This window comes from Mytilus trossulus, chromosome 2, assembly GCF_036588685.1.
Source record: "Mytilus trossulus isolate FHL-02 chromosome 2, PNRI_Mtr1.1.1.hap1, whole genome shotgun sequence".
Taxonomy (NCBI): Eukaryota; Metazoa; Mollusca; class Bivalvia; order Mytilida; family Mytilidae; genus Mytilus; species Mytilus trossulus.
The window spans coordinates 61034995-61061959 of NC_086374.1; the positions used below are offsets into that span (position 1 = coordinate 61034995).

Consider the following 26965-nt stretch of genomic DNA (forward strand, 5'->3'; position numbering starts at 1 on the left):
ACATTCAGTTTATTCAACAAAAAAGTCGTCTTTAGGATCAAAATGAGCTATATCTATTGGAAGACCGAAAAATAGGCTCTGTGGCAAACATTTGCCACAAGTTTGCAGCAAACATTTCCGCAACCATTTTACCATGCAAATGAAGGTTGCGGCAAGCTTGCTGCAAACATAACTATGCAAGTTAGATTTGCCGCAAGCTAGCGGCAATTTTTTGTTGCAAACTTGCGACAAATCTACAGGAACTACACATTATACCAATGTCAAGTGTGTAGACATATTCAATTTATCTCTTTCAAATTACACAGCAGTTTTTCATTACACACATACATGTATATATAGTTGCTTACTTTATTATGTTTGAGGATAACATTACTTATTTGATTAAAACCTGCAGTTCTATGAATTATTCGTACTTTCAAAATTATATACTGAATATCCTTATTTATTTGAAACTAAAATGCCTCCTGATCTCTTATTTGTGAAATGAATTTTCCAAACATAACCAACATGAAACTTGCCGCAACCTTGCAGTAAAAAGCTGAAATATTTGCCGGAGGTTTGCACCTAGCGGCAAGCATCTGCAAACATTATGTTCTGTGTTCCTGCAAACTTTTTGATTGCCATTAGCTTGACTTGCTGCAAGTTTGCGGCAAAAAAATCAGTTCCATCCGGGAGGTTACTGAATTCTTTCTCTCGATACATTTAACATTTTCGAAATGGCAGGAAGAGACTAACTCGGACTTTTACCTTACATTTGCATTGATTTTTTTGGGGTCTCAAATCAATAAACATAGAATGGATTTACATTATATCTAGCATTTACAATAAGAATGACATTTAAGAGACCAAGTGTGAAGTATATTTAGTACCAACTGGTAAATACCAGGATAAAAAATACATCAGCCGCCCAATCAGTAATGCTTTTTTTTTTTATATATATAGACCATAACTATGTTAGTTTGACTGATTTTGAATTTTGTCTAAAAACTAACATAAATAATGTTACATGATTTAATTTGTTGAGCTTGATTTAAACCATCTAGTTGTACATGTACCTATGAATACAAAATTGACATGTTCATTACGAATTGATGAAGATTTTGTTTAGAAATTCGACGGGGTTAATGGGATTAATTGGGCATAGCAAAACTAAGCAAAGTGATAAAAAAAAAAAACCCGTAAAAACATTTGACTCTTTCGAATTCCTCAAAATCTTGCAGATAAAGCATCTGTAATAATAACTTCAACAACAATTTTAACATGAACAAAAACAAAGATGTTATGTTAGCATGTTATTGAAGATTATTCATCCTTGAAAATGTTACCCGTTATAAACACATTAAAAAGAAATGTGAATCGTGATAAACACATGTAAAAAATGAAAACAGTGATAAACACATAAAAAATGTATTGTTGATATTTGTGATTTATTGTTCGGGAAAAGGTGACGCTAATAGCAATTGATATGACAATAGCAATATTTTGTGTTTCTTTAGAAATTAAGTAGCTGATTTTTTTCAACTTTAAAATACATGTAGAAAATTAAAATAAGATAGTGTAATGTAGTGCAAGATCATGTAAGACCGAACACTCACACATAAAAGCTAACAACATAAAGCAAAAACCCTACAGAAGTACAACGAGTATCTCTACTTTACTGACCCAAAAAGACATATGTGAACTTAACCGAAAATACAGAATTCAAACCACACACGAAATAAACAGACAACAACTTAGCAAAACATTACCAAAAGGAGCCATACGTATTAGAAACTAACAAATAGATGTCTGAAAGCGGAATATATAAATACTGAACAACGTCGTCTCCAAAAACGAACACAAGACATAACAAAATATCTAACTAGAAATACAAAAGAAATACATAACTAAAATACAAATATGTTGAATATAAAATTAAGAATGGAAATGGGGAATATGTCAAAGATACAACAACCCGACCTTTGAAAAAAAAACCAACAGAGGTCACCAATAGGTTTTCAATGTAGCGAGAAATTCCCGCACCCGGAGTAATCCTTCAGCTGGCCCTAAACAAATATATACTAGTTCAATGATAATGAACGCCATACTAATCTCCAAATTGAAAACAAGAAACTAAAATTAAAATAATACAAGACTAACAAAGGCCAGAGACTCCTGACTTGGGACAGTCGCAAAACTGCGGCAGGTTTAAACACGTTTATGAGATCTCATCCATCCCCTATACCTCTAGCCAATGTAGAAAAGTTTACGCATAACAATACGCACATTAAAATTCAGTTCAAGAAAAGTCCGAGTCTGATGTCAGAAGATGTAACCAAAGAAAATAAACAAAATGACAATAATACATAAATAACAACAGACTACAAGCAGTTGACATGCCAGCTCCAGACTTCAATTAAACTGATTGAAAGATTATGATTTTATCATATGAATATCAGGCACAATCCTTCCCGTTAGGGGTTTAGTATAATACCATCATAACATATATGAGAAGAACATAACCCGTGTCATGCCAACAACTGTTTTTTTGATAAATGTGTTTAGTTCCGATGCAAAGACCCTATAAGGGAATCAGTAAAAACGACCCCAAATATATTATCTTTAATGACCTGACAACAGTATCGTAACTATATCCCTTTTATATGCATATAAATACCAAATGTCATATAACTCGTCTAAACATCAAAAGAACAATGGAAGATCTGTAAGTTTGCTTTTGCACATTTTTGGTTCTTCCCTCGCGGGGATTCGAACCAATGCTACTAAGATAACTGTAACCGTAGCGCTAGACCACACGACTAAATTTTACCTTTCCACGTCAGTTTTAGTCTAGCGTCGTACTACAGTACATGATATAAAGCACAAAGATGGTATTCTTATAGTTATAGATCATCTAAATTATCTATACTCAATAGGCATGACTTTATATGTTGGCATGATGCTACATATCAATGCAATTTTACAATTTTGGGCAGCTGATATCATGTTCTTTGACTTATAAAATCGTTTTTCTCAACCGAACCTCATTGACGATTTCAAGAAATTTTGTTAAGATAAGTCGCAAAATATCGAGATAAAAGGTTTCATCTCTATCAGGCAAGGTAGACAAAAAACGGATTTTGTGATTGTAAATGATCCTTTTAATCATTTAGCTCTTCGACTGTTTCGGTTCTTATTCATTCTTGGCTTTCAAAGGTATGAAGGTCAATCCAGAAAAGCGCTTCGAAAAAAGACAATGTTTAACGTATTATTTTCATTTTTTGAAAATAAAAAAACATCATATCGCTCAAGCTGTGACGAAATCTTTATTTACAGAAATTTATTATTATTTAGTTTGTCTTATAATAACACAACACATGTATATTCTAGGGTTTTTTCATGATTAGTTTTCATACAGTAAACTAATAATTATTTTCTACAAATATTGATATTTTTATATTCACTATCTATGTAATAAAAATCCATCTCATGTTCATAAAGTTGAGAGTGGAAATGGGAAATGTGTCAATCAGACAACAACCTGACCGATGAGCAGAAAACAGCCGAAGGCGGGCGGACCAATGAGTTATTAATTCAACAACAAAATCTCGCACACGGAGGCGTGTTTCAGCTTGCCTCTTATCAAAAATATGTACTTGTGATCATTGACGTCATACTAAACTTCGAAACATATAAAAGAAACTAAAATTAAAAATCATACAAATCTAACAAAAGCCATTCCATTCCTGACTTAGTACAGGAGCAAAAAATGCGGCGGGGTTAATAGATATAGGAAGATGTGGTGTGAGTGCCAATGAGACAACTCTCCATCCAAATAACAATTTAAAAATTAAACCATTATAGGTTAAAGTACGGCCTTCAACACGGAGCCTTGGCTCACACCGAACAACAAGCTATAAAGGGCTGAATTTGGAGATCACAACCCTTTACCTATATCTCTAGCTTATTTAGGAAAAACAAACACACAGCAATTCGCTAAGTAAAACTCAGTGTTTAAAAGAAGTCCGAGTCTGATGTAATAATAAGTAAAAAAAAAAACATAAAGACAATGACTACGATACATAAATTAACAAAAGACTACTAGCAGATAACGACATGCCTGCTCAAGACCTAAATTAAACTTGTTGAAAGATTATAACATAAGCAATACGACGGGTGCCACATATGGAGCAGGATCTGTTTACCTTTCCAAAGCACCTGAGATCACTCCCAGTTTTTGTCGCGGTTCGTGTTGCTCAGTTTTTAGTTTTCTTTGTTTTGTCTTTTGTACTATCATTTGTCTGTTTGTCTTACTATTTTTACCAATGGCGTTGTCAGTTTCTTTTCAATCTATGATTTTGACTGTCCATCTGGTATCTTTAGTCCCTCTTTTATGTTTTCATCATATTAATAATACAACATTTTACAAGACATTTTTGACAATCAGATAGTTGTTGTTTTGAAAGATCTAATCGTTGCATTTTGAATTGAACACGGCTAGTTTTACTGACATATTCAGTAAAAAAAGTCTGCAACAAAATCTTTCAAGTTGTATTTCAAGTTTTTATTTACCAGCAATGTGTATGTTCTTTTGTCATGCGTTTAATATTTCCTGCCTCAGATCTCCTTTTATTTACACTTTCTATTAATAGTTCTCTAATCTCTATAAATATTAACAGTATTACTTTTACATTCTTTTCTGTATTCATAAGAGCTGTCCATCCATGTACATCATATTTACTATTCAAGACTTTCTCAATAAATCTTAAAGGTATCACTGAACTCCGTGCCATATTTTAATTGTAATAGTTATTTCAATCTCAACAAACTTATATTCTAGTAGACATAGACGAGAGCTATCCTATAATAAGAAAATCTGCAATGATAACTTTTCAGAGACCAAGGTGCGATATATTTTATTGATATGGGTAAACATATATGATTGTAAACTGTAACAATTCAATGATAACAGCCTCTCTGTATTCGATGTTTTTGATACCGAAGAATTTAAATAAAAGCTTGAGAAAAACTTATGTTGTCTTTTGATAAAAAAAAAGTACGAGGGTATAATTGTAAAAAGATTTTGGTCCAATAACTTCACCAGTCATGATTCTCTTGTAAATACAGATGTCAGTCAATATATCAGGCATTATATCAATATAAATGGTGAATTAAACAAAAAAATCATTGGTAAAGCCAAACAAAAAACTTTATTTACTGTTTTTTTTATTGCTATACAATACAATGTATATTTGCTTTGATGCTGATATGTTTAGTTCATCTTTTCATACAGATATGTTGAAAAACATATATTTTATTTCTTCACTTTTTACCACATTTGATCTGACATATATGACAATCAGATAGTTTTGACTCTGAATGACCTAGCAGTACAATTGTGTGAAGAATATCGTATATTTCCAAAGGAAAATATTGTCTTTTCTGTTTTTTGTTGTGATGAGGCTGTGTTTCATTTATTTTTATTTTCATTCACAATGCGTGTCCTTATACTTTTGTGGTTATTTTTAAGGTGCCGGCTACAATATAGCTACCACGTGAAGGCAACATGGTCTTTCAATCCGTAATTGTTGATTGGTTCTTCAAGTGATGGCTAGACTATGGCAACAAGATCCTTCAAGCTGTATTTCATGTTCTCATTCACTACGAGATGCACGTTCTGTTTGAATGACTGCATTCTGCACTACAACTCCTCTTATAAACGATTAAGTATTTTCTTCTTTTTTCTCCAAAATATTAGCAATTTTACTATGACCATTCCTTTCTGCATACATAAGAGCTGTCCATCCATATATATCATATTTGCTGCTATCACAAGTATTTTCGATCAGGAATCTAACAAAAGACTCTCGGTCACATTCCACTATACTCCGTTTTCTGATTGAATTTCTGCGGTACTTACATGTTTCTATTAATGGCGTACTACCAAAATAGTTAATATAATCAACCCCTTTGCCTTTTGAAATTAGATCTGTAGCCAGTGGAAACCTTTCGTGTCGTATAGCCTTGAATATTGCACCAATCCTCTCATTTTCTTTGTTTTGACTGATTCCGCATCCCATTTTTCAAGAGTAGTAATGTCCTTCCTGGCTCAATGATAAAGCAATAGTGATTTTTATATTATTATGAATCTTATTTATACAAGTCTGCTATCTACGTCATTGATGACACTACCCACAATTACGTAGTTTATAAAATAAAAATCAACACAGTTCTACCGGATATTAACGTGAGGGAGGTACATTACATTTAGCAAATAAAAAATATTGGCATTTTAGAGACCAATGTGAAGTATATTTACTTAATACTGATAAATACAAATGGTGGTAAACTGTTTACGCTTCAAGGATATCAGCCCCCTTTGTATTAGATTTCATCGATACTAACTACTATTGCTTTACTGGTGGCACCCGTCCTCAAATAAATAAAAAGCTGGTCATGAGTAGGTAGATAACATTCGAGTAAATAAGTGGGAATGTGGTATATCGGGGCTATTTCAAAGCACCATATTGTTTTTTTTATTTGGGGTTTCTATGGATTATTTTGTAAACTTGAAATTACACGGTTACTAAAGAAAGCTTGTACACAGGTTAAAAAGAAGTTATAATATGATTGATTAACTTCCAGTTATGGTTATTTCCATGAATAAGACTCAACCATGAGTATTAGTAGACATAACAAGTCATACTTAGTGTTCTGGGGAGCTTTTTCTCTTTATTTCTTATAAGAAAGATAATAGAACATGTTTCTTAAGTTATGCTTTAATAATTTTTTAGTTATAAGTGGATGCAATCTTTTTCAAAGTAGTAACAACAAATTATTGACAAACCTCTCTTAGACGCGGCTCAAATTTAAGTTTTACGTAAGAACTTATTGAAACTTCCTTGGAGACAAAAAACTGTTATATGGATAGTTCATTCAGCTTGAATACTTCAATTACTTATTTATTATAACATTTCTATCATAAATCAGTGAAAGTTCACCAAATCACTAAATCTTTTATTTATTGGACTAACAGGTGAATTTTTGAGGAAACGAGAGGTATAAATACACCAAAATGGTTTTAAAAGGAGGACAAAAAGCTACATTAGTGATAAGTCATCTCTTGTATCATTTTCATCTGTTGTAGGCAGATGAGATAAATATTTGATCAGTTATTGGTTCATGCTATACCTTATCATGGTTTTAGATTTTTCTCTAACTATTGAACTGATTATGACAAAACTTTACAGGAATCCAATATAAAAAAAGGTAAAATTTAACATTCAGTTTTTCAACAACAAAGTCTTCTTTAGGATCAAAATGATCTATACATATTTGCTGCCCTTACCGAAAAATAAGCTCTGTGACAAACATTTCCGCGACCATTTTACAATGGAAATGAAGGTTGCGGCAAGCTTGCTGCAAATACAATTATGCAAATTATATTTGCCGCAAGCTAGCGGCAATTTTTTGTTGCAAACTTGCGACAAACCTGCAGGAACTACACATTATACCAATGTCAAGTAAGTAGACATATTCAATTTATCTCTTTCAAATTACACAGCAGTTTTTCATTACACACATACATGTATATATAGTTGCTTACTTTATTATGTTTGAGGATAACTTTACTTATTTGATTAAAACCTGCATTTCTATGAATTATTCGTACTTTCAAAATTATATACTGAATATCCTTATTTATTTGAAACTAAAATGCCGCCTGATCTCTTATTTGTGAAATGCATTTTCCAAACACAACCAACATGTAACTTGCCGCAAACTTCTGCAAACTCTATTTTCTGTGTTCATGCAAACTTTTTGATTGCCATAAGCTTGACTTGCTGCAAGTTTGCAGCAAACAATTCAGTTCCATAAGGGAGGATATTGAATTCTTTCTCTCGATATATTTAACATTTTCTAAATGGCAGGAAGAGACTTTTACCTTACCTTTGCAGTGATATCATTTGGGTCTCAAATCAAAAGTCTGCTGAAATTTTCTCAAATGACATTAAATGAGCTATTGAAGTATTATATGATGAGAAAAAATGATTGAAATAGGACATGTTTTACCATGTATTTTAGGTAATTAAACAGGTGTCCGAATATTTAACAAAAATAATTAAACCTTACCTAAGTACATATCTAAGGAAATCATGATAGGAAATGCAAGCTCTTAAATTTCCTTTCACCTGGGAGATATATACTCCGTATTCGGGCTCAGCAAGAATGTTTCTACATAAAATGGGAATTACACAATTGGCAAACTGAAATCATCTCTTGTTTCATAAAGTTTATTTCTAATTCGTCCGTCATCGTTAATCTCTAGAGGGTAAGTCAAGATATGAGGCATGATATCAATATATTAGTTGTAATAATAGCAAACACGATATTAGTAAAGCTATAAAAAAATCTTTATATATTAATTTTTATTATCATTCGTAGGACAATAGATATAGGAAGATGTGGTATGAGTGCCAATGAGACAACAATACATGTATAGAATATATCAGTGAAATATTTGTTATATTTTACCATAGCTGGCAACAGTAAATTTGAAACCTAATAAAATTTCATTCACAATTCTGCTCATACGTTATTGATGACATTTCTTATACTGATGTAGTAGTTCAAATAAAACTATTTGACACCAAAGGAACTCCTATAAACATAGAATGGATTTACATTATATCTAGCATTAAAAATAAGAATGACATTTAAGAGACCAAGTGTGAAGTATATTTAGTACCAATTGGTAAATACCATGATAAAAATATATCGGCCGCCTTATCAGAAGTGCTTTATATATATATAGACCATAAATAGGTTAAAATGACTGATTTTGAATTTTGTAAAAAAACTAACATAATTAATGTTACATAATTTGATTTGTTGAGCTTGTTTTAACCATCTAGTTGTGTTATGAGGGGGAAAAAATGAAATTCGACGGGGTTAATAGGGCAGAGCAAAGCTAAGCAAAGTGATAAAAAATAACCGTGTAAACATTTGACTTGTTCGAATTCCTCAAAAACTTGGAGATAAATCATCTGTAATAATAACTTCAACAACAATTTTAACCAAAACAATGTTATACTAGCATGTTATTGTAGATTATTCATCCTTGAAAATTTAACACGTAATAAACACATTTAAAATAAATGTGAATCGTGATAAACACATGTCAAAATGTAATCAGTGATAAACACATAAAAAATGTATTGTTTATATTTGTGATATATCAGTTCTTTGTGTTTCTTCAAAAATTAAGTAGCTGATTTTTTTCAACTTCATTACATATGGAAAATAAAATTAAGATACTGTAATATAGTGCAAAATCATGTACGACCAAACACTAACACATCAAAGCTAAGAACAAAAAGCAAAAACCCTACAGACAAACAACGAGTATCTCTATACTGACAAACAAGACATATGTTAATTTAACCGAAAATACAGAATTCATACTAGACTTCGAAACATATAAAGAAACTAAAATCAAAATCATACAAATCTAACAAAAGCCATTCCATTCCTGACTTAGGACAGGAGCAAAAAATGCGGTGGGGTACAACAAGATTTTTGAGATCTCAACCTTTTACCTATACCTCTAGGCAATGTAGGATAACAAACGAACAGCAATACACTCAGTGAAATACAGTTTAAAAGATGTCCGAGTCCGATGTCAGAATAGTTAACAAAATAAACTAAAGAAAAATGACTATGGTACATAAATTAACAAAAGACTACTAGCAGATACTGACATGCCTGCTTCAGACTTCAATTACACTGATTGACAGATTATAGCATAAGCTACACGATGGGTGCCACATGTGGAGCAGGATCTTTTTACCCTTCCGAAGCAACTGAGATCCCCCCAGTTTTGTCGGGGTTAGTTTTGCTCAGTCTTTAGTTTTCTATTTTTTTCTTATGCACTATTATTTGTCTCTAACTCTTTGTATTTTTAGACACGGCGTGTCTGTTTCTTTACAATCTATGAGTTGACTGTCCCTCTGGTATCTTTCGTCCCTCTTTTATGTCTTCATTATATAAATAATACAATATTTGACAAGACATTTTTGACAATCAGATAGTTGTGGTTTTGAAAGACCTAATAGTTCCATTTTGAATTGAACACAGCTAGTTTGTACTAACATCTTCAGTAAAAAAACCTGCAACAAAATCTTTCAAGTTGTAAAAGTTCTTATTTACCAGCAATGTGTATGTTCTTTTGTCATGCGTTTAATATTTCTTGCCTCACGGCTCCTTTTATTTACACTTTCTATAAATATTTCTCTAATATTTATAAATATTAACTTTAACATTCTGTTCTGTATTCATGAGAGCTGTCCATTCATGTATATCATATTTACTATTCAAGACTTTCTCAATAAATCTTAAAGGTATCACTGAACTCCGTGCCATATTTTAATTGTAATAGTAATTTCAATCTGAACAAACTTATATTCTAGTAGACATAGACGAGAGCTATCCTATAATAAAAAAATCTGCAATGATAACTTTTCAGAGACCAAGGTGCGATATATCTTATTTATATGGGTAAACATCAATAATTGTAAACTGTAACAATTGAAGGATAACAGCCTCCCTGTATTCGATGTTTTTGATACCGAAGAATTAAAATAAAAGCTTGAGAAAAAACAGATGTTGTCTTTTGATAAAAAAAATACGAGGGTATAATTGTAGAAATATTTTGGTCCAATAACGTAACCAGTCATGATTCTCTTGTAAATACAGATGTCAGCCAATATATAAGGCATTATATCAAGATATAAATGGTGAATTAAACAAAAAAATCATTGGTAAAGCTATACAAAAAACTTTATTTACTGTTTTTTTTATTGCTATACAATACAATGTATATTTGCTTTGATGCTGATATGTTTAGTTCATCTTTTCATACAGATATGTTGAAAAACATATATTTTATTTCTTCACTTTTTACCACATTTGATCTGACATATATGACAATCAGATAGTTTTGACTCTGAATGACCTAGCAGTACAATTGTGTGAAGAATATCGTATATTTCCAAAGGAAAATATTGTCTTTTCTGTTTTTTGTTGTGATGAGGCTGTGTTTCATTTCTTTTTATTTTCATTCACAATGCGTGTCCTTATACTTTTGTGGTTATTTTTAAGGTGCCGGCTACAATATAGCTACCACGTGAAGGCAACATGGTCTTTCAATCCGTAATTGTTGATTGGTTCTTCAAGTGATGGCTAGACTATGGCAACAAGATTCTTCAAGCTGTAGTTCATGTTCTCATTCACTACGAGATGCACGTTCTGTTTGAATGACTGCATTCTGCACTACAACTCCTCTTATAAACGATTAAGTATTTTCTTCTTTTTTCTCCAAAATATTAGCAATTTTACTATGACCATTCCTTTCTGCATACATAAGAGCTGTCCATCCATATATATCATATTTGCTGCTATCACAAGTATTTTCGATCAGGAATCTAACAAAAGACTCTCGGTCACATTCCACTATACTCCGTTTTCTGATTGAATTTCTGCGGTACTTACATGATTCTATTAATGGCGTACTACCAAAATAGTTGATATAATCAACCCCTTTGCCTTTTGAAATTAGATCTGTAGCCAGTGGAAACCTTTCGTGTCGTATAGCCTCGAATATTGCACCAATCCTCTCATTTTCTTTGTTTTGACTGATTCCGCATCCCATTTTTCAAGAGTAGTAATGTCCTTCCTGGCTCAATGATAAAGCAATAGTGATTTTTATATTATTATGAATCTTATTTATACAAGTCTGCTATCTACGTCATTGATGACACTACCCACAATCACGTAGTTTATAAAATAAAAATCAACACAGTTCTACCGGATGTTAACGTGAGGGAGGTACATTACATTTAGCAAATAAAAAATATTGGCATTTTAGAGACCAATGTGAAGTATATTTACTTAATACTGATAAATACACATGGTGGTAAACTGTTTACGCTTCAAGGATATCAGCCCCCTTTGTATTAGATTTCATCGATACTAACTACTATTGCTTTACTGGTGGCACCCGTCCTCAAATAAATAAAAAGCTGGTCATGAGTAGGTAGATAACATTCGAGTAAATAAGTGGGAATGTGGTATATCGGGGCTATTTCAAAGCACCATATTGTTTTTTTTATTTGGGGTTTCTATGGATTATTTTGTAAACTTGAAATTGTACGGTTACTAAAGAAAGCTTGTACACAGGTTAAACAGAAGTTATAATATGATTGATTAACTTCCAGTTATGGTTATTTCCATGAATAAGACTCAACCATGAGTATTAGTAGACACAACAAGTCATACTTAGTGTTCTGGGGAGCTTTTTCTCTTTATTTCTTATAAGAAAGATAATAGAACATGTTTCTTAAGTTATGCTTTAATAATTTTATAGTTATAAGTGGATGAAATCTTTTTCAAAGTAGTAACAACAAATTATTGACAAACCTCTCTTAAACGCGGCTCAAATTTGAGTTTTACGTAAGAACTTATTGAAACTTCCATGGAGACAAAAAACTGTTATATGGATAGTTCATTCGGCTTGAATACTTCAATTACTCATTTATTATAACATTTCTATCATAAATCAGTGAAAGTTCACCAAATGTTTTATTTATTGGACTAAAACGGTGATTGTTTTAGGAACGAGAGGTATAAATGCACCAAAATGCTACAAGGAAGACAAAAATCTCCATTAGTGGTAAGTCATCTCTTGTATCATTTTCATTTGTTGTAGGCAGATGAGATAAATATTTGATCAGTTATTGGTGCATACTATACCTTATTATGATACTAGATTTTTCTCTTACTATTGAACTGATTATGACAAAACTTTACAGGAATCCAGTATAACTAAGGTAAAATTTCACATTCAGTTTATTCAACAAAAAAGTCGTCTTTAAAGTGGTAACAACAAATTATTGACAAACCTCTCTTAAACGCGGCTCAAATTTAAGTTTTACGTAAGAACTTATTGAAACTTCCTTGGAGACAAAAAACTGTTATATGGATAGTTCATTCAGCTTGAATACTTCAATTACTCATTTATTATAACATTTCTATCATAAATCTGTGAAAGTTCACCTAATGTTTTATTTATTGGACTAAAACGGTGATTGTTTTAGGAACGAGAGGTATAAATGCACCAAAATGCTACAAGGAAGACAAAAATCTCCATTAGTGGTAAGTCATCTCTTGTATCATTTTCATTTGTTGTAGGCAGATGAGATAAATATTTGATCAGTTATTGGTGCATACTATACCTTATTATGATACTAGATTTTTCTCTTACTATTGAACTGATTATGACAAAACTTTACAGGAATCCAGTATAACTAAGGTAAAATTTCACATTCAGTTTATTCAACAAAAAAGTCGTCTTTAAAGTAGTAACAACAAATTATTGACAAACCTCTCTTAAACGCGGATCAAATTTAAGTTTTACGTAAGAACTTATTGAAACTTCCTTGGAGACAAAAAACTGTTATATGGATAGTTCATTCAGCTTGAATACTTCAATTACTTATTTATTATAACATTTCTATCATAAATCAGTGAAAGTTCACCAAATCACTTAATCTTTCATTTATTGGACTAAAAGGTGAATTTTTGAGGAAACGAGAGGAATAAATGCACCAAAATGGTTTTAAAAGGAGGACAAAAAGCTACATTTAGTGATAAGTCATCTCTTGTATCATTTTCATTTGTTATAGGCAGATGAGATAAATATTTGATCAGTTATTGGTTCATGCTATACCTTATCATGATACTTGATTTTTCTCTAACTATTGAACTGATTATGACAAAACTTTACAGGAATCCAGTATAATAAAGGTAAAATTTCACATTCAGTTTATTCAACAACAAAGTCTTCTTTAGGATCAAAATGATCTATAAATATTTGCTGCCCTTACCGAAAAATAAGCTCTGTGACAAACATTTCCGCAACCATTTTACAATGAAAATGAAGGTTGCGGCAAGCTTGCTGCAAATACAATTATGCAAATTAGCAAGCTAGCGGCAATTTTTGTTGCAAACTCTTTCAAATTACACAGCAGTTTTTCATTACACACATACATGTATATATAGTTGCTTACTTTATTATGTTTGAGGATAACATTACTTATTTGATTAAAACCTGCAGTTCTATGAATTATTCGTACTTTCAAAATTATATACTGAATATCCTTATTTATTTGAAACTAAAATGCCTCCTGATCTCTTATTTGTGAAATGCATTTTCCAAACACAACCAACATGTAACTTGCCGCAAACTTCTGCAAACACTATTTTCTGTGTTCCTGCAAACTTTTTGATTGCCATAAGCTTGACTTGCTGCAAGTTTGCAGCAAACAATTCAGTTCCATAAGGGAGGATATTGAATTCTTTCTCTCGATATATTTAACATTTTCTAAATGGCAGGAAGAGACTTTTACCTTACCTTTGCAGTGATATCATTTGGGTCCCAAATCAAAACTCTGCTGAAATTTTGTCAAATGACATTAAATGAGCTATTGAAGTATTATATGATGAGAAAAAATGATTGAAATAGGACATGTTTTACCATGTATTTTAGGAAATTAAACAGGTGTCCGAATATTTAACAAAAATAATCAAACCTTACCTAAGTACATATCTAAGGAAATCATGATAGGAAATGCAAGCTCTTGAATTTCCTTTCACCTGGGAGATATATACTCCGTATTCGGGCTCAGCGAGAATGTTTCTACATAAAATGGGAATAACACAATTGGCAAACTGAAATCATCTCTTGTTTCATAAAGTTTATTTCTAAATCGTCCGTAATCGTTAATCTCTAGAGGGTAAGTCAAGATATGAGGCATGATATCAATATATTAGTTGTAATAATAGCAAACACGACATAAGTTAAGCTATAAAAAAATCTTTATATATTAATTTTTATTATCATTCGTAGGACAATAGATATAGGAAGATGTGGTATGAGTGCCAATGAGACAACAATACATGTATAGAAAATATCAGTGAAATATTTGTTATATTTTTCGTAGCTGGCAACAGTAAATTTTAAACTTAATAAAATTTCATTCACAAATCTGCTCAAACGTTATTGATGACATTTCCTATACTGATGTAGTAGTTCAAATAAAACTATTTGACACCAAAGGAACTCCTATAAACATAGAATGGATTTACATTATATCTAGCATTAAAAATAAGAATGACATTTAAGAGACCAAGTGTGAAGTATATTTAGTACCAACTGGTAAATACCAGGATAAAAATATATCAGCCGCCCTATCAGTAGTGCTATTTTATATATAGACCATGAATAGGTTAAAATGACTGATTTTGAATTTTGTAAAAAAACTAACATAAATAATGTTACATAATTTGATTTGTTGAGGTTGTTTTAACCATCTAGTTGTGCATGTACCTGTGTTTATTACGAATTTATGAAGAAAAAAAATGAAATTCGACGGGGTTAATAGGGCAGAGCAAAACTAAGCAAAGTGATCAAAAATAACCGTGTAAACATTTGACTTCTTCGAAATCCTCAAAAACTTTGAGATAAATCATCTGTAATAATAACTTCAACAACAATTTTAACCAAAACAATGTTATACTAGCATGTTATTGTAGATTATTCATCCTTGAAAATTTAACCCGTAATAAACACATTTAAAATAAATGTGAATCGTGATAAACACATGTCAAAATGTAATCAGTGATAAACACATAAAAAATGTATTGTTTATATTTGTGATATATCAGTTCTTTGTGTTTCTTCAAAAATTAAGTAGCTGATTTTTTTCAACTTCAAAATACATATGGAAAATAAAATTCAGATACTGTAATATAGTGCAAGATCATCATGTACGACCAAACACTCACACATAAAAGATAACAACAAAAAGCAAAAACCCTACAGACGAACCACGAGTATCTCTATACTGACACACAAGACATATGTGAATTTAACCGAAAATACAGATTTCAAACCACAAACGAAATAAAGAGACAACAACTTAGAAAAACATTACCAAACGGAGCCAGACGTATAAGAAACTAACAAATAAATGTTCGAAAGCGGAATATATAAATACTGAACCACGGCGTCTCCAAAAGCGAACATAAGAGATAACAAAATATCCAATTAGAAATACAAAGAAATTCATAACTAAAATACATTAATATGTATAAACATACCGAATGGGATAGGAATGAGAATTCATGTTCAGTATAACAGTCATAATCTGGAATCAATCAAGCTCAACAGGATTCAAAAACAAAGTTTAGCCTGATCAACGCGACCCCATCAAAACCGGGGATAATCCAAGATGCAAATTTTGATCCACATGTGACACCCGTCGAACCGCTCATGTATTTACATATCTAGTGTACGTCTAGTTCCGTAGTTCACACTGGAGGAGATGATGGTGGGATTGTGGTTGCAATAATTGGAACATCTGTCTACTGTGAAACAAATATTCTATAACGGCCGACAACTCATGTTAATATCTATAAAATTGTCGACTTCATCATTTGGATCTCTAGGCTTAAGGATTAATTTAATCACGATAGGGAATGCAAGCTCTTGTATATCAAATCAACTTGAAACAGTTGTCTATGGTTCAGACGTACTTATAATATAATAAGTTCTGTGCTGCATCCTACGCTTATTTGTAGCATAAGCTTCATGATGGGTGCCACATGTGGAGCAGGATCTATTTACCCTTCCGAAGCAACTGACATCACCCCGAGTTTTGTCTGGGTTCGATTTGCTCAGTCTTTAGTTTTCTATGCTTTGTCTCCTGTACTTTTATTTGTCTCTTACTCTTTTTATTTTTAGAAACGGTGTGTCAGTTTTTTTTTCAATCTATGAGTTTGACTGAAAAGAGGATGGGGTTTTTGTCACGACAATTGAAACAGGTGTGTCGACACCCGTGAAACAAAATCCATTACTGTCAACCAACTTTTAAATTTTCCAATTGAAGATTTTATCTTTGCCATTTTGAACTTTTGATTTTATACTTCCTAGTAAATAGCAACCCTCTATCATGAATCGTAATAGAAAATATAAGGATAAAGTCTTGAATACTGTATCAATTCGGAGATAAATACTCATTAAACAGGCCCTGCTGGGATGCTGCATAATAAAAAGCATATCCTGTGTCGTCAAGATTCGTTCCCGACTGACTCTTACTGTGAAGTTCTAGATGTCAGTCAAGATATTAGGCATTATATCAAGATATAAATTGTGAATAAAATGAAACAAAAATTTCATTGGTAAAGCTTTATAAAAATCTTTATCTTGTTTTTATTCATAACTATATAATACAAAGTATATTTGCTTTTATGCTGATATGTTTAGTTCATCTTTTCATACAGATATGTTGAAAAACATATATTTTGTTTCTGCACTTTTTTCCACATTTGACAAGACATATGTGACAATGAGATAGTTGTGACTTTGAATGGCCTAGCAGTAAAATTGTTTGAAGAACATTGTAAATTTCCAGAGGAATATATTGTCTTTTCTTTTCTTTTTTTAGATTGGGCTATGTTAAATTTCCTTTTATTCTCATTCACAATGCGTGTCCTTTTGAAATACCTTCATGGTCGTTTTTCATGTGAAGATTAGAATTTGGCAACAAGGACTTTCAAGCCGTAATGTTAGTGCTCATTGAGGAATGAGATATTTGTTCTGCTTTCACGAGTTGACTGTTTTCTGCATTACATCTAAACGATTAAGTATTTTCTTCTTTTTCCTCCAAAATATTGGCAATGTTACTATGACCATTCCTTTCTGCATACATGAGAGCTGTCCATCCATATATATCATATTTGCTGCTATCACAAGTATTTTCGATAAGAAATCTAACAAAAGACTCTCGGTCACATTCCACTATACTTCTTTTTCTGATTGAATTTTTGCGGTACTTACATGTTTCTATTAATGGCGTGCTACCAAAGTAGTTGATGCAGTTAACCCCTTTGCCTTTTGAAATGAGATCTGTAGCTAACGGGAACCTTTCATGTCGTATAGCCTCGAATATTGCACCAATCCTCTCATTTTCTTTGTCTTTGCTGATTCCAGTTCCCATTTTTCAAAAGTATTAACGTCCTTCCTGATTCAATGATAAAGTAATTGTAATTCCAGTTTTCTTGTAAATCTAATTTATACAAGTCTAATTTGTACGTCATAGATGACAATACACACAACCACGTAGTTTATATAATACAAATTAACACAATTCGAACTGCTATAAACGTAGACGGGAGTTACTTTATTAAGCAAATAAAAAATATTGACATTTTAGAGACCAATGTGAAGTTTATTTACTTAATACTGGTAAATACCTTTGGTGGTAAACTGTTAACACTTGTTCAAGGATATCAGTCTCCTTGTATTCATACATGGTGACTCGGACTTCTACCTTATATTTGCATTGATATTTTTTTTGGTAAAATAAAAAGACAACAAATTTAGAATCTGCTGAAATGTTAGCAAATGACCTTTTTGAAGTTTTATATAAAAAGAAAAATGGGTGTAATAGAAGAAAATAGTTTTCCCTGTATCTGAAAATAAACAGCCCGAACATGGAACACAAATTCCCAAACCTCACTAAGCACATTCTTCAGGAAATTATAATAAGAGATGCAAGCCAAGACAACCGTGTCACCTGGGAGATATGTACTCCGTATTCAGACTCAGCTTGAGTGTTGCTACATAAAATAGAAAGTACACAATTTGGAAGCTGAAACCATCTGTTTTGTCGTAAGTTTTATTTCTAAATGCTGATATGAGGCATAATATCAAGATCGTAGTTGTAAAAATAGTAAACACAATTTGGAAGCTGAAATCATTTTCCTTCGTATAAATGCTTTATTTAAATCTTTTCCATTGTTTTTTTTTCTTCTAGAGAGAGTCAACATATGACGCATAATATCAAAATCATAGTTGTTAAAGATATGAAAAATATGTATCTCTAAATTTTTATTAACACTCGTATTTTCTTATTGCTGGACAATACATGTATACATTTATCAATGAACTTTTTGCTATGTTTTACGTAAATTGCAACAGTTAATTTGAAACTTAATCAAATCTCTTTCACACAATTTTGCAAGATACGTCATTGATGACATTGCCGATAATAATGAAGTTAATATGAAACTATTGACACAAAAGGAACTCTTGTAAATGGAGTAGCATTATATTAAGCAAATACAATAAGAATGACGTTTCAGAGACCAAGTGTGAGGTATATTTAGAACAAACTGTTAAATACCAGGATAAAAATATATGCCACCCTGTCTGTGGAGGTTTGTTTTATGATGACCATAAATACGTTAAAATGATTGATTTTAAATCATGTCAAACAAGAATGTGTCCCAAGTACACTGATGCCCCATCCGCACTATAATTTTCCATGTTCAGTGGACCGTGAAAATGGGATAAATTTTCTAATTTGGCATTCAAATCAGAAAGATCATATCATAGAGTACATGTTTACTAAGTTACAAGTTGATTGGACGTCAACTTCATCAAAAACTATCTCGACCAAAAACTTTAATCGGATGCGGGACGAACGGACGAACGGACTGACGGACGGACGAACGGATGCACATACCAGAAAACATAATGCCCATAAATGGGACATAAAAACTAACGGTGTTACATAAATTGTTTCTTTGCTTTTATATAGAACCATCTAGTTTCCAATATCCTTATCTATACAAAATTGACATCTTCATTACCTGTTTATGAAGATGTATCAGAAATGCGCCGGGATTAATAGGGCGAAACAAAATTAACCAAAGTGGTCAGAAATAACAGTATAAACTTTTGAATTAACCAAATTTCTTAAAAGGTTAAAGATAAATCATATGTAATAATAGCTCCAACAACAATGTTAACCTGAACATTAACAAAGATATTACATTAGAATGTTATTGTAAATGAAATCATCCTTTAAAATGTATACCGTGATAAACACACGAAAAAAAAGGAAAACCGTGAATAACACATGAAAAAACATGTGTTGTTTACATTTGTTATTTATTGTTCTGAGTTGAGAAAAGGTGCGGTGATAGAGTTGACAATATCAATACTATGGGTTCTTCAGAAACTGCACGGATTATGTTATTCCAAAAACGCATTTAAATAATTAAATCATCGTTTTTAAAACTATCTCTTTGACTTTAAAATTGAGTTTAGAGATGGGGAATATGTCAAAGAGACAAAGACACAACAAGCAGATAAGAGCCGAAAGCCAACAATGGGTCTTCAACACAGCGAGAAAATCCCGCACCCTGAGGCGGGATTCAGCTGGCGCCTGAAATACAAATATGTACTAATGCAGTAAAATCGGAAGTCATACTAAACTTCAATAGTTATCAAAGGTACCAAGATTATAATTAAATATGCCAGACGCGCGTTTCATAAGACTTATCATTGACGCTCAGATAATAATAGTTATAAAGCCAAAAAATAAAAAAATAAAAAAATAAACACATACATGACCTTACAAAGTCCTGCGGTTTCTGACTATTCCATTTGGAGTATAACATACTTTATGAGTTGATTGACTGAAATAGAAGATGTCACATATGACTACGGTTATGTTCCAGTTATCGAAATCACTATATAGTCCTTTCACTTTGAATGAGACAACATCGAATGAAATGTTCAACGTATTTAATAAATTGAGGCAACAGTAGTATAGTATACCCCTGTTCAAAAGTCATAATTCGATTGAAAGAAAACAAATCCGGGTTACAAATTGAAACTGAGGGAAAAACATCAACTATAAGAGGTAAACAACGGATAAACAGAAACACAGAAGTGCAACAAAAACAGACGCCAACATGCATCAAAACAGACAATTTGATAACACTTGCCATGGTATAAGACATTTTAAGAAAAATGATAGGTTGAAACTGGTTTATGGCAACCCGAACCTCCCGCTTATATGGCATTATTAAAATATAAGTCTTGAAAGACAACGCTACGTGAAAGAAATACATAATAGATTTTGCTAAGCCATTTTTAAAACTATCTTGTTGTCAATGTCCCTATGAATACAAAATTACAATGTTCATTACTAGTTTATTAAGATGTTTCAGAAATGCACCGGGGTTAATATGATAAAACAACACTAACCAGAGTGGTTAGACATGGAAATAAATCATCTGTAATAATAACTAAAACAACAATTTTAACCATAACAAAAAAAAAGATGTGCCATTAATAGTATGTTATTGTAGATGAGATTCTCTGTGGAAAATATAAACCGTGATAAACACATTGAAAAAAACTTGTGTTGTTTATAATTGTTATTTATTGTTCTGAGTTGAGACAAGGTAACGCTAATAACAAAAAGGCTGACAATATCAGTAATATGTCTTCAGAAACCGCACTGATTGATAGTTTATTCCAAAAAGCAATTAAACAATTATACAAAACCATCTTCCAACACATAAAATTGAGAATGGAAAGGAGGAATATGGCAAACATTCAACAACCCGACACAAGATCCGATAACAGTCGAAGGCCACTTATGTGTTTTCAACACAGTGAGAAAATCCCGCACCGAAATGCGGGCGTCGGCTGGTCCCTAAATAAAACTGTGTACTAGTTGATACGAAACAAACATTATTTCTTGTTCATCTTGCATAATGACGACCTTAACTTTAATTGGGATAGAGGCCAAACGAAATCAAAACTAAACCATTAATGACAATTGGAATGTGATAAAATGGTAGACATACAGCCTACGACATAAGTTCTTATATCATAAACGGTACCGTTTTTTTATGACTAGAAGCGCATTTCTACAAACGTGTCTCTTCAGTGATGATCAAGGTCAAATATTTGAAAATATCTAAAGCTTATTTAAAAGATAAAGAGACATCAACCAAAAAAGGCCAAAAACAAAGGTAAAGTCAAAGCCGGACAATGAATCAGAGCTTAGCATGAGGGAGATACATTCCTCAATTTAAAAAAATATCATAACACAAATTCTGGTGATACACTCGGGGACTATGATTCCAACAGCAGAGGTATCTACGCTGGTTGACGACGCAGGGCTAATACGCTAACTATCAACTTCCTTTCGGTCCTGATTTGAAAAGTAACAAAGAAATTATTATAACTCATGAAGCGATAACAAGCTGACAATGCCATGACAAAAACAAAAATGACCAAAAGACATTTAAACATAGTTGTTTTTTTTTTGGTTCAATTTTTACATAAATTATGCCGTTAGCTTTCTCGTTTGAATTGCTTTACGTTGTCATTTCGGTGCCTTTTATAGCTGACTATGCGGTAAGGGCTTTGTTCAATGTTGAAGAACGTACGGTGACCTATACTTGTTAATTTCTGTGTTATACTGATCTCTTGTGGAGGGTTGTCTCATTGGCAATCATACCACATCTGCTTTTTTTTTTATATAAAATACAACATATGGTATCAAAACTGTGCAACACGAACCTCAACAAAATTCGAGAATGATCCTTAGCGTTCCGGAAGGTTAAACCGATCCTGATCCACATGAACGGCTTGTGGTTACTAATGGTGCATTCGTCTTCTGTGGATTTCGCCACTGTAACTCTTGATCACTATTTGGAAGATAAAAGCATCTCCTTTGTCGTAACATTGGCAGTTTCTAGATGTACTTTAAGTTATATAGCAAGATACAAACTGTTAAAATGATAAACATTGTATTGCTATGCAGTAAAGAAATCTTTATTATAATTTGTATTTTCTTATTACAGGACAAGAAAGGTATATTTGTTGTAAATAGATATAGGAAGATGTGGTATGAGTGTCAATGAGACATCTCTCCATTCAAGTTAAACTTTGTAAAAGAAAAACCATCGTAGGTTAAAGCACGATCTTTAACACGATGCCTTGGCTCACATCAAACAGTAGTCTATAAAGGTCCCCAAAAATGACTCGTGTAAAACCATTAAAACATGAAAATCAACGGTTTAATCTATATAAAAACTAGAAGCACATCAACAAACGACTACTACTGTTAAGCTCATATATTTAGTTTTATTAAAAAATGTTTCTTTTATACAATTATATATATTTTTTTCAATATCTATGTTATTAGATAAACTTTCCATTTATATAACTATGAAAATATTTCACAAAACTGTTTTACAATGAGATAGAATTGGCTTTTAAAGACCCACCGGCTCTATTTTGAGATGAAAACAGCAAATTTGAAAAGAAAATAGTGAATATGAATTGGCAAACAAAACTTTCACATCGTAGGTCTTAGTTCCTATTCAACAACAAGATGTTTGTCATGTTTGTTATGCGCTTTCTGTCTCACAGCTCTTTTTATTAAAACTCTCGAATTCATATTATCCTCTGTTTTCTCCAAAATATAAGCAATGTTACTATGACCATTCTTTTCTGCATACATAAGAGCTGTCCATCCATATATATCATATTTGCTGCTGTCACAAGTATTTTCGATAAGAAATCTAACAAAAGACTCTCTTGCACATTCCACTACACTCCTTTTCCTAATTGAATTCCTGCGGTGCTTACATGTTTCTATAAGAGGCGTGCTTCCAACAAAGTTAATACAGTTAACCCCTGTACCTTTTGATATGAGATCTGCAGCCAGCGAAAACCTTTCGTGTCGTATAGCGTCAAAAACTGCTCCAATCCTCTCATTGTCATTATCTGAACTGAATCCGCTTCCCATTTTGGAAGATTTTACCAAAAAATATAAAAGTAATCAATTCACTTCTTGTCAGATGTTGATTGCAATATTAATTTGAATTTCAATGAAATCCAATTTAAACAAGTCTAATGTTAACTACATTGGTGACACTACTGATTACCACTTTGTTTACATGAAACTGTTGACACTAATACAACTGATGTACAGGTAGAAGGAAGGTTTACTCTATTTAGCAAATAAAACAAAAATGACATTTCAATGACCAAGTGTGAGGTTTATTTACTACCAAGTAGATAAAATCCATGGTTGTAAATTATAAGACCTAAAGACTATAAGGCACCGTGTTCGTTTTGTGTGGTACTGACCTTTATTAAGCTCAATTTTGAAAGAAAGTCTTGGAACACAGATTTTGTATGTTGATTAAACAAAATACTAATAATAAATAAATAAAAAAAAAAAAAAAAAAAAAAAAAAAAAGTAAATTTAAAAAAAAGTAATGACGATCATTCTTTAAAATAAATGCTCTTGATAACGATTTTACAGAAGTTTTACCGTTAATTTGTGTATATGTACACAGACATATGAACAATTGAGACTATATGTCAGTGTGTATATAGATACACTTACTGTTTTTAAATTAAACTATTGCCGAACAACTGATACCGACGAGGAGTTTTCATCCACAGCAGAAATGTCATTACAATGTTAGTAATGAATTCTGATTCAATGCTGTCGATATACCAACTTGCGAATGAATAATTCATCTGCGATGGGTTTTTTTTAATCTTATTTTGACAAAATTTAAAGAAACTGTCTGATAAAGGCGAATTTATATTTTTCACTTTTTCACTTTCATTAATAATGAAAAAAAAAAAATCATATCTTATTTTTCAATTTGTTGAATGTTCTTGTAAAACTTATAGATGTGGTTTTCAAACATAGATTTTAATTTTCTAAAATATAAAAAAAAAAAAACTGTTTTTTATGATGTTCCCTACATATTCTTTGTATGCTATCCATGTATGTTATCGACTTTAACAGTAACCACCAATATTTTGTTTTCTGCCGGAGTGATGTTTTATCATATGTCTAACTAAAAAGTTATTAACGGTACGTTATTGCAATCTAATTTATAAATGGTTAAAATCTTATATTCAACTGACTAAAATCGGATTTAACAGGAGCCTGTATAATTCAGTTGTTGTCGTTTGCTTATGTGTTACATATTTGTTTGTCAATCATTTTTTTTACATAAATAAGGCCGTTAGTTTTCTCGTATGAATTGTTTTACATTTACTTATCGGGGCCTTTCTAACTGAATATGCGGATTGTTGAAGACCGTACGGTGACCTATAGCTGTAAATGTCTGTGACATTTTTGTCTCTTGTGGACAGTTGTCTCATTGGCAATCATACCACGTCTTTCTTTTTTATATGTAAGTAAATGTCATTCTCGATGTTAAAGGCCATATCACAGTCGGTATTAAACTATTGACATAAACTTAAGGGTTGTACACGTATATAAAATTGCGTGGTGTTTAGCAAAAAGAAATGAATGACAGACCCCCCTGATGTGAGATTTATTAACTACCAACTGACTGAAATCAAAGACGTAGACTGTTATACTCAAATGAGATCAACCCCATACGGTGATTTATTCCTGACTATGATTACTCACAATTTAATATGTTTTTGTTATTTTTGTGGTAAATTGTTTTCGTGATCACTTTGCCGCTGCCACTACTGATGTTCTAGATTATCATCTGCCCATTGTACAGTGTTCGGTACTGTCATGCTTTAAATGATGATATCATTATTTTTTTGTATTACCAATAGGTTGTTTGTACGACTGCTGCTTGGAGCAAGCGTTTAGCCAAATGACCATAATTTGTAGATATGATGTTCTACTTTTTTGGATTTCTTACTATTTTGATTTGAGCGTCACTTGTGAGACTTATGTAGACAAAACGCGGGTTTGGTGTATTAGATTATAAGCCTGGTACCTTAGATAACTACAATCATATCTCAACAAAATATTAACTCAATAATAATTATTGATTGAAAACTTGATAAATGAAAATTGAGATGATTTCATCTTTTTATATTGTGAACTTTCCAGTTTTATATAGCAATGTTGAGCATAACATTTATTTGGGGTTACCAGACCAAGTTGGATCACATTTTAAAAATCATCTATTAGATGCATTGATTATTTGTTCTTGTTCTGAAATAATTGTTACTAAGACGTGCATGAAAATATAACGATCAATTCATTCTTACGGATGAAAAAAAAGTATGTCCGCTTGCAATATCAAATTACTATCTTCAGTTAACTGTAAAATGTTGCTTAAATACGGATTTGACATTTATATTTAGGGGCATTACACCATTAGCTACAGAAGTTAAAATATTTTCAAACATTTATAAAACATACTACAGAAATAGTATTTCGCTATTTGAGGTAAATAAAGGCAACAGTAGTGTATCGCTGTTCGAAATTCATAACTTGATTGATAGAAAACAAATCCGGGTTACAAACTTAATCTGAAAACAACGAAACAACAGAAATACTAAAATGCAACAAAAAAACAAACGACAATGCAATACAAACAGAAACGAACCATTAGAAAACAATTGCCATTTTCCTGACTTCGTAAAGTAAGTTTGTGTCAATTCCGTCGAAACAAGTTAAAAAAAAGTCATAATAGTGTTCTTTGCTTGCAAGTCAATCATTTAACTAATTCCGTATTAACGCACCATTTAATCATACTTTGGTGTAGGTTGATGATCATGTGTACATCATGTGGTTGTCATCATGTTCATTTATTAAAAACAAAAAAAAGTCGACATTGAAAAGTGAATCAAGAGAGGCACTAGGAATATTAGTTTTGCAGAGTGATCCAGCACACAAAAACATCTAAAATAATGATGTCCATATTTGTTAACCTACAGCATTTGTGTAAAATCGGTGAACACGAATTTGACTGTTGTTACATTTTTTGACATTTATACATTTTAAGTCTGATGGTTTTGTTCACATATCGTTGCCAATATAATGGAATGTTATGCAACTGTCAAACAAATGAGAGGATAAGCGAACTATATATACATGTTTGATCCACCATTTTCTACATAACAAAATGCATGTACCAAGTTAGGAATATGACAGTTCTTATCCGTTCGTTTTGTCCCTCTTTTTTAAACAGTTCCTTCACTTAAAAGAGGGACGAAAGATACCAGAGGGATAGTCAAACTCATATATATAAA

The 26965-nt window shown here is 31.8% G+C and overlaps 2 protein-coding genes across 2 annotated transcripts; both read right to left on the minus strand.

Moving 5' to 3' along the window:
• Positions 1-5702: 5702 nt before the first annotated feature.
• Positions 5703-6059, minus strand: LOC134705920 (uncharacterized). The gene has a single exon (XM_063564634.1). The coding sequence runs from the start codon at positions 6057-6059 to the stop codon at positions 5703-5705; it is 357 nt and encodes a 118-aa protein (XP_063420704.1).
• A 5273-nt stretch (positions 6060-11332) lies between these two features.
• On the minus strand, positions 11333-11689 carry LOC134705921 (uncharacterized). The gene has a single exon (XM_063564635.1). It carries the CDS (start codon positions 11687-11689, stop codon positions 11333-11335), a length of 357 nt encoding a protein of 118 aa, XP_063420705.1.
• Between the last annotated feature and the right edge of the window lie 15276 nt (positions 11690-26965).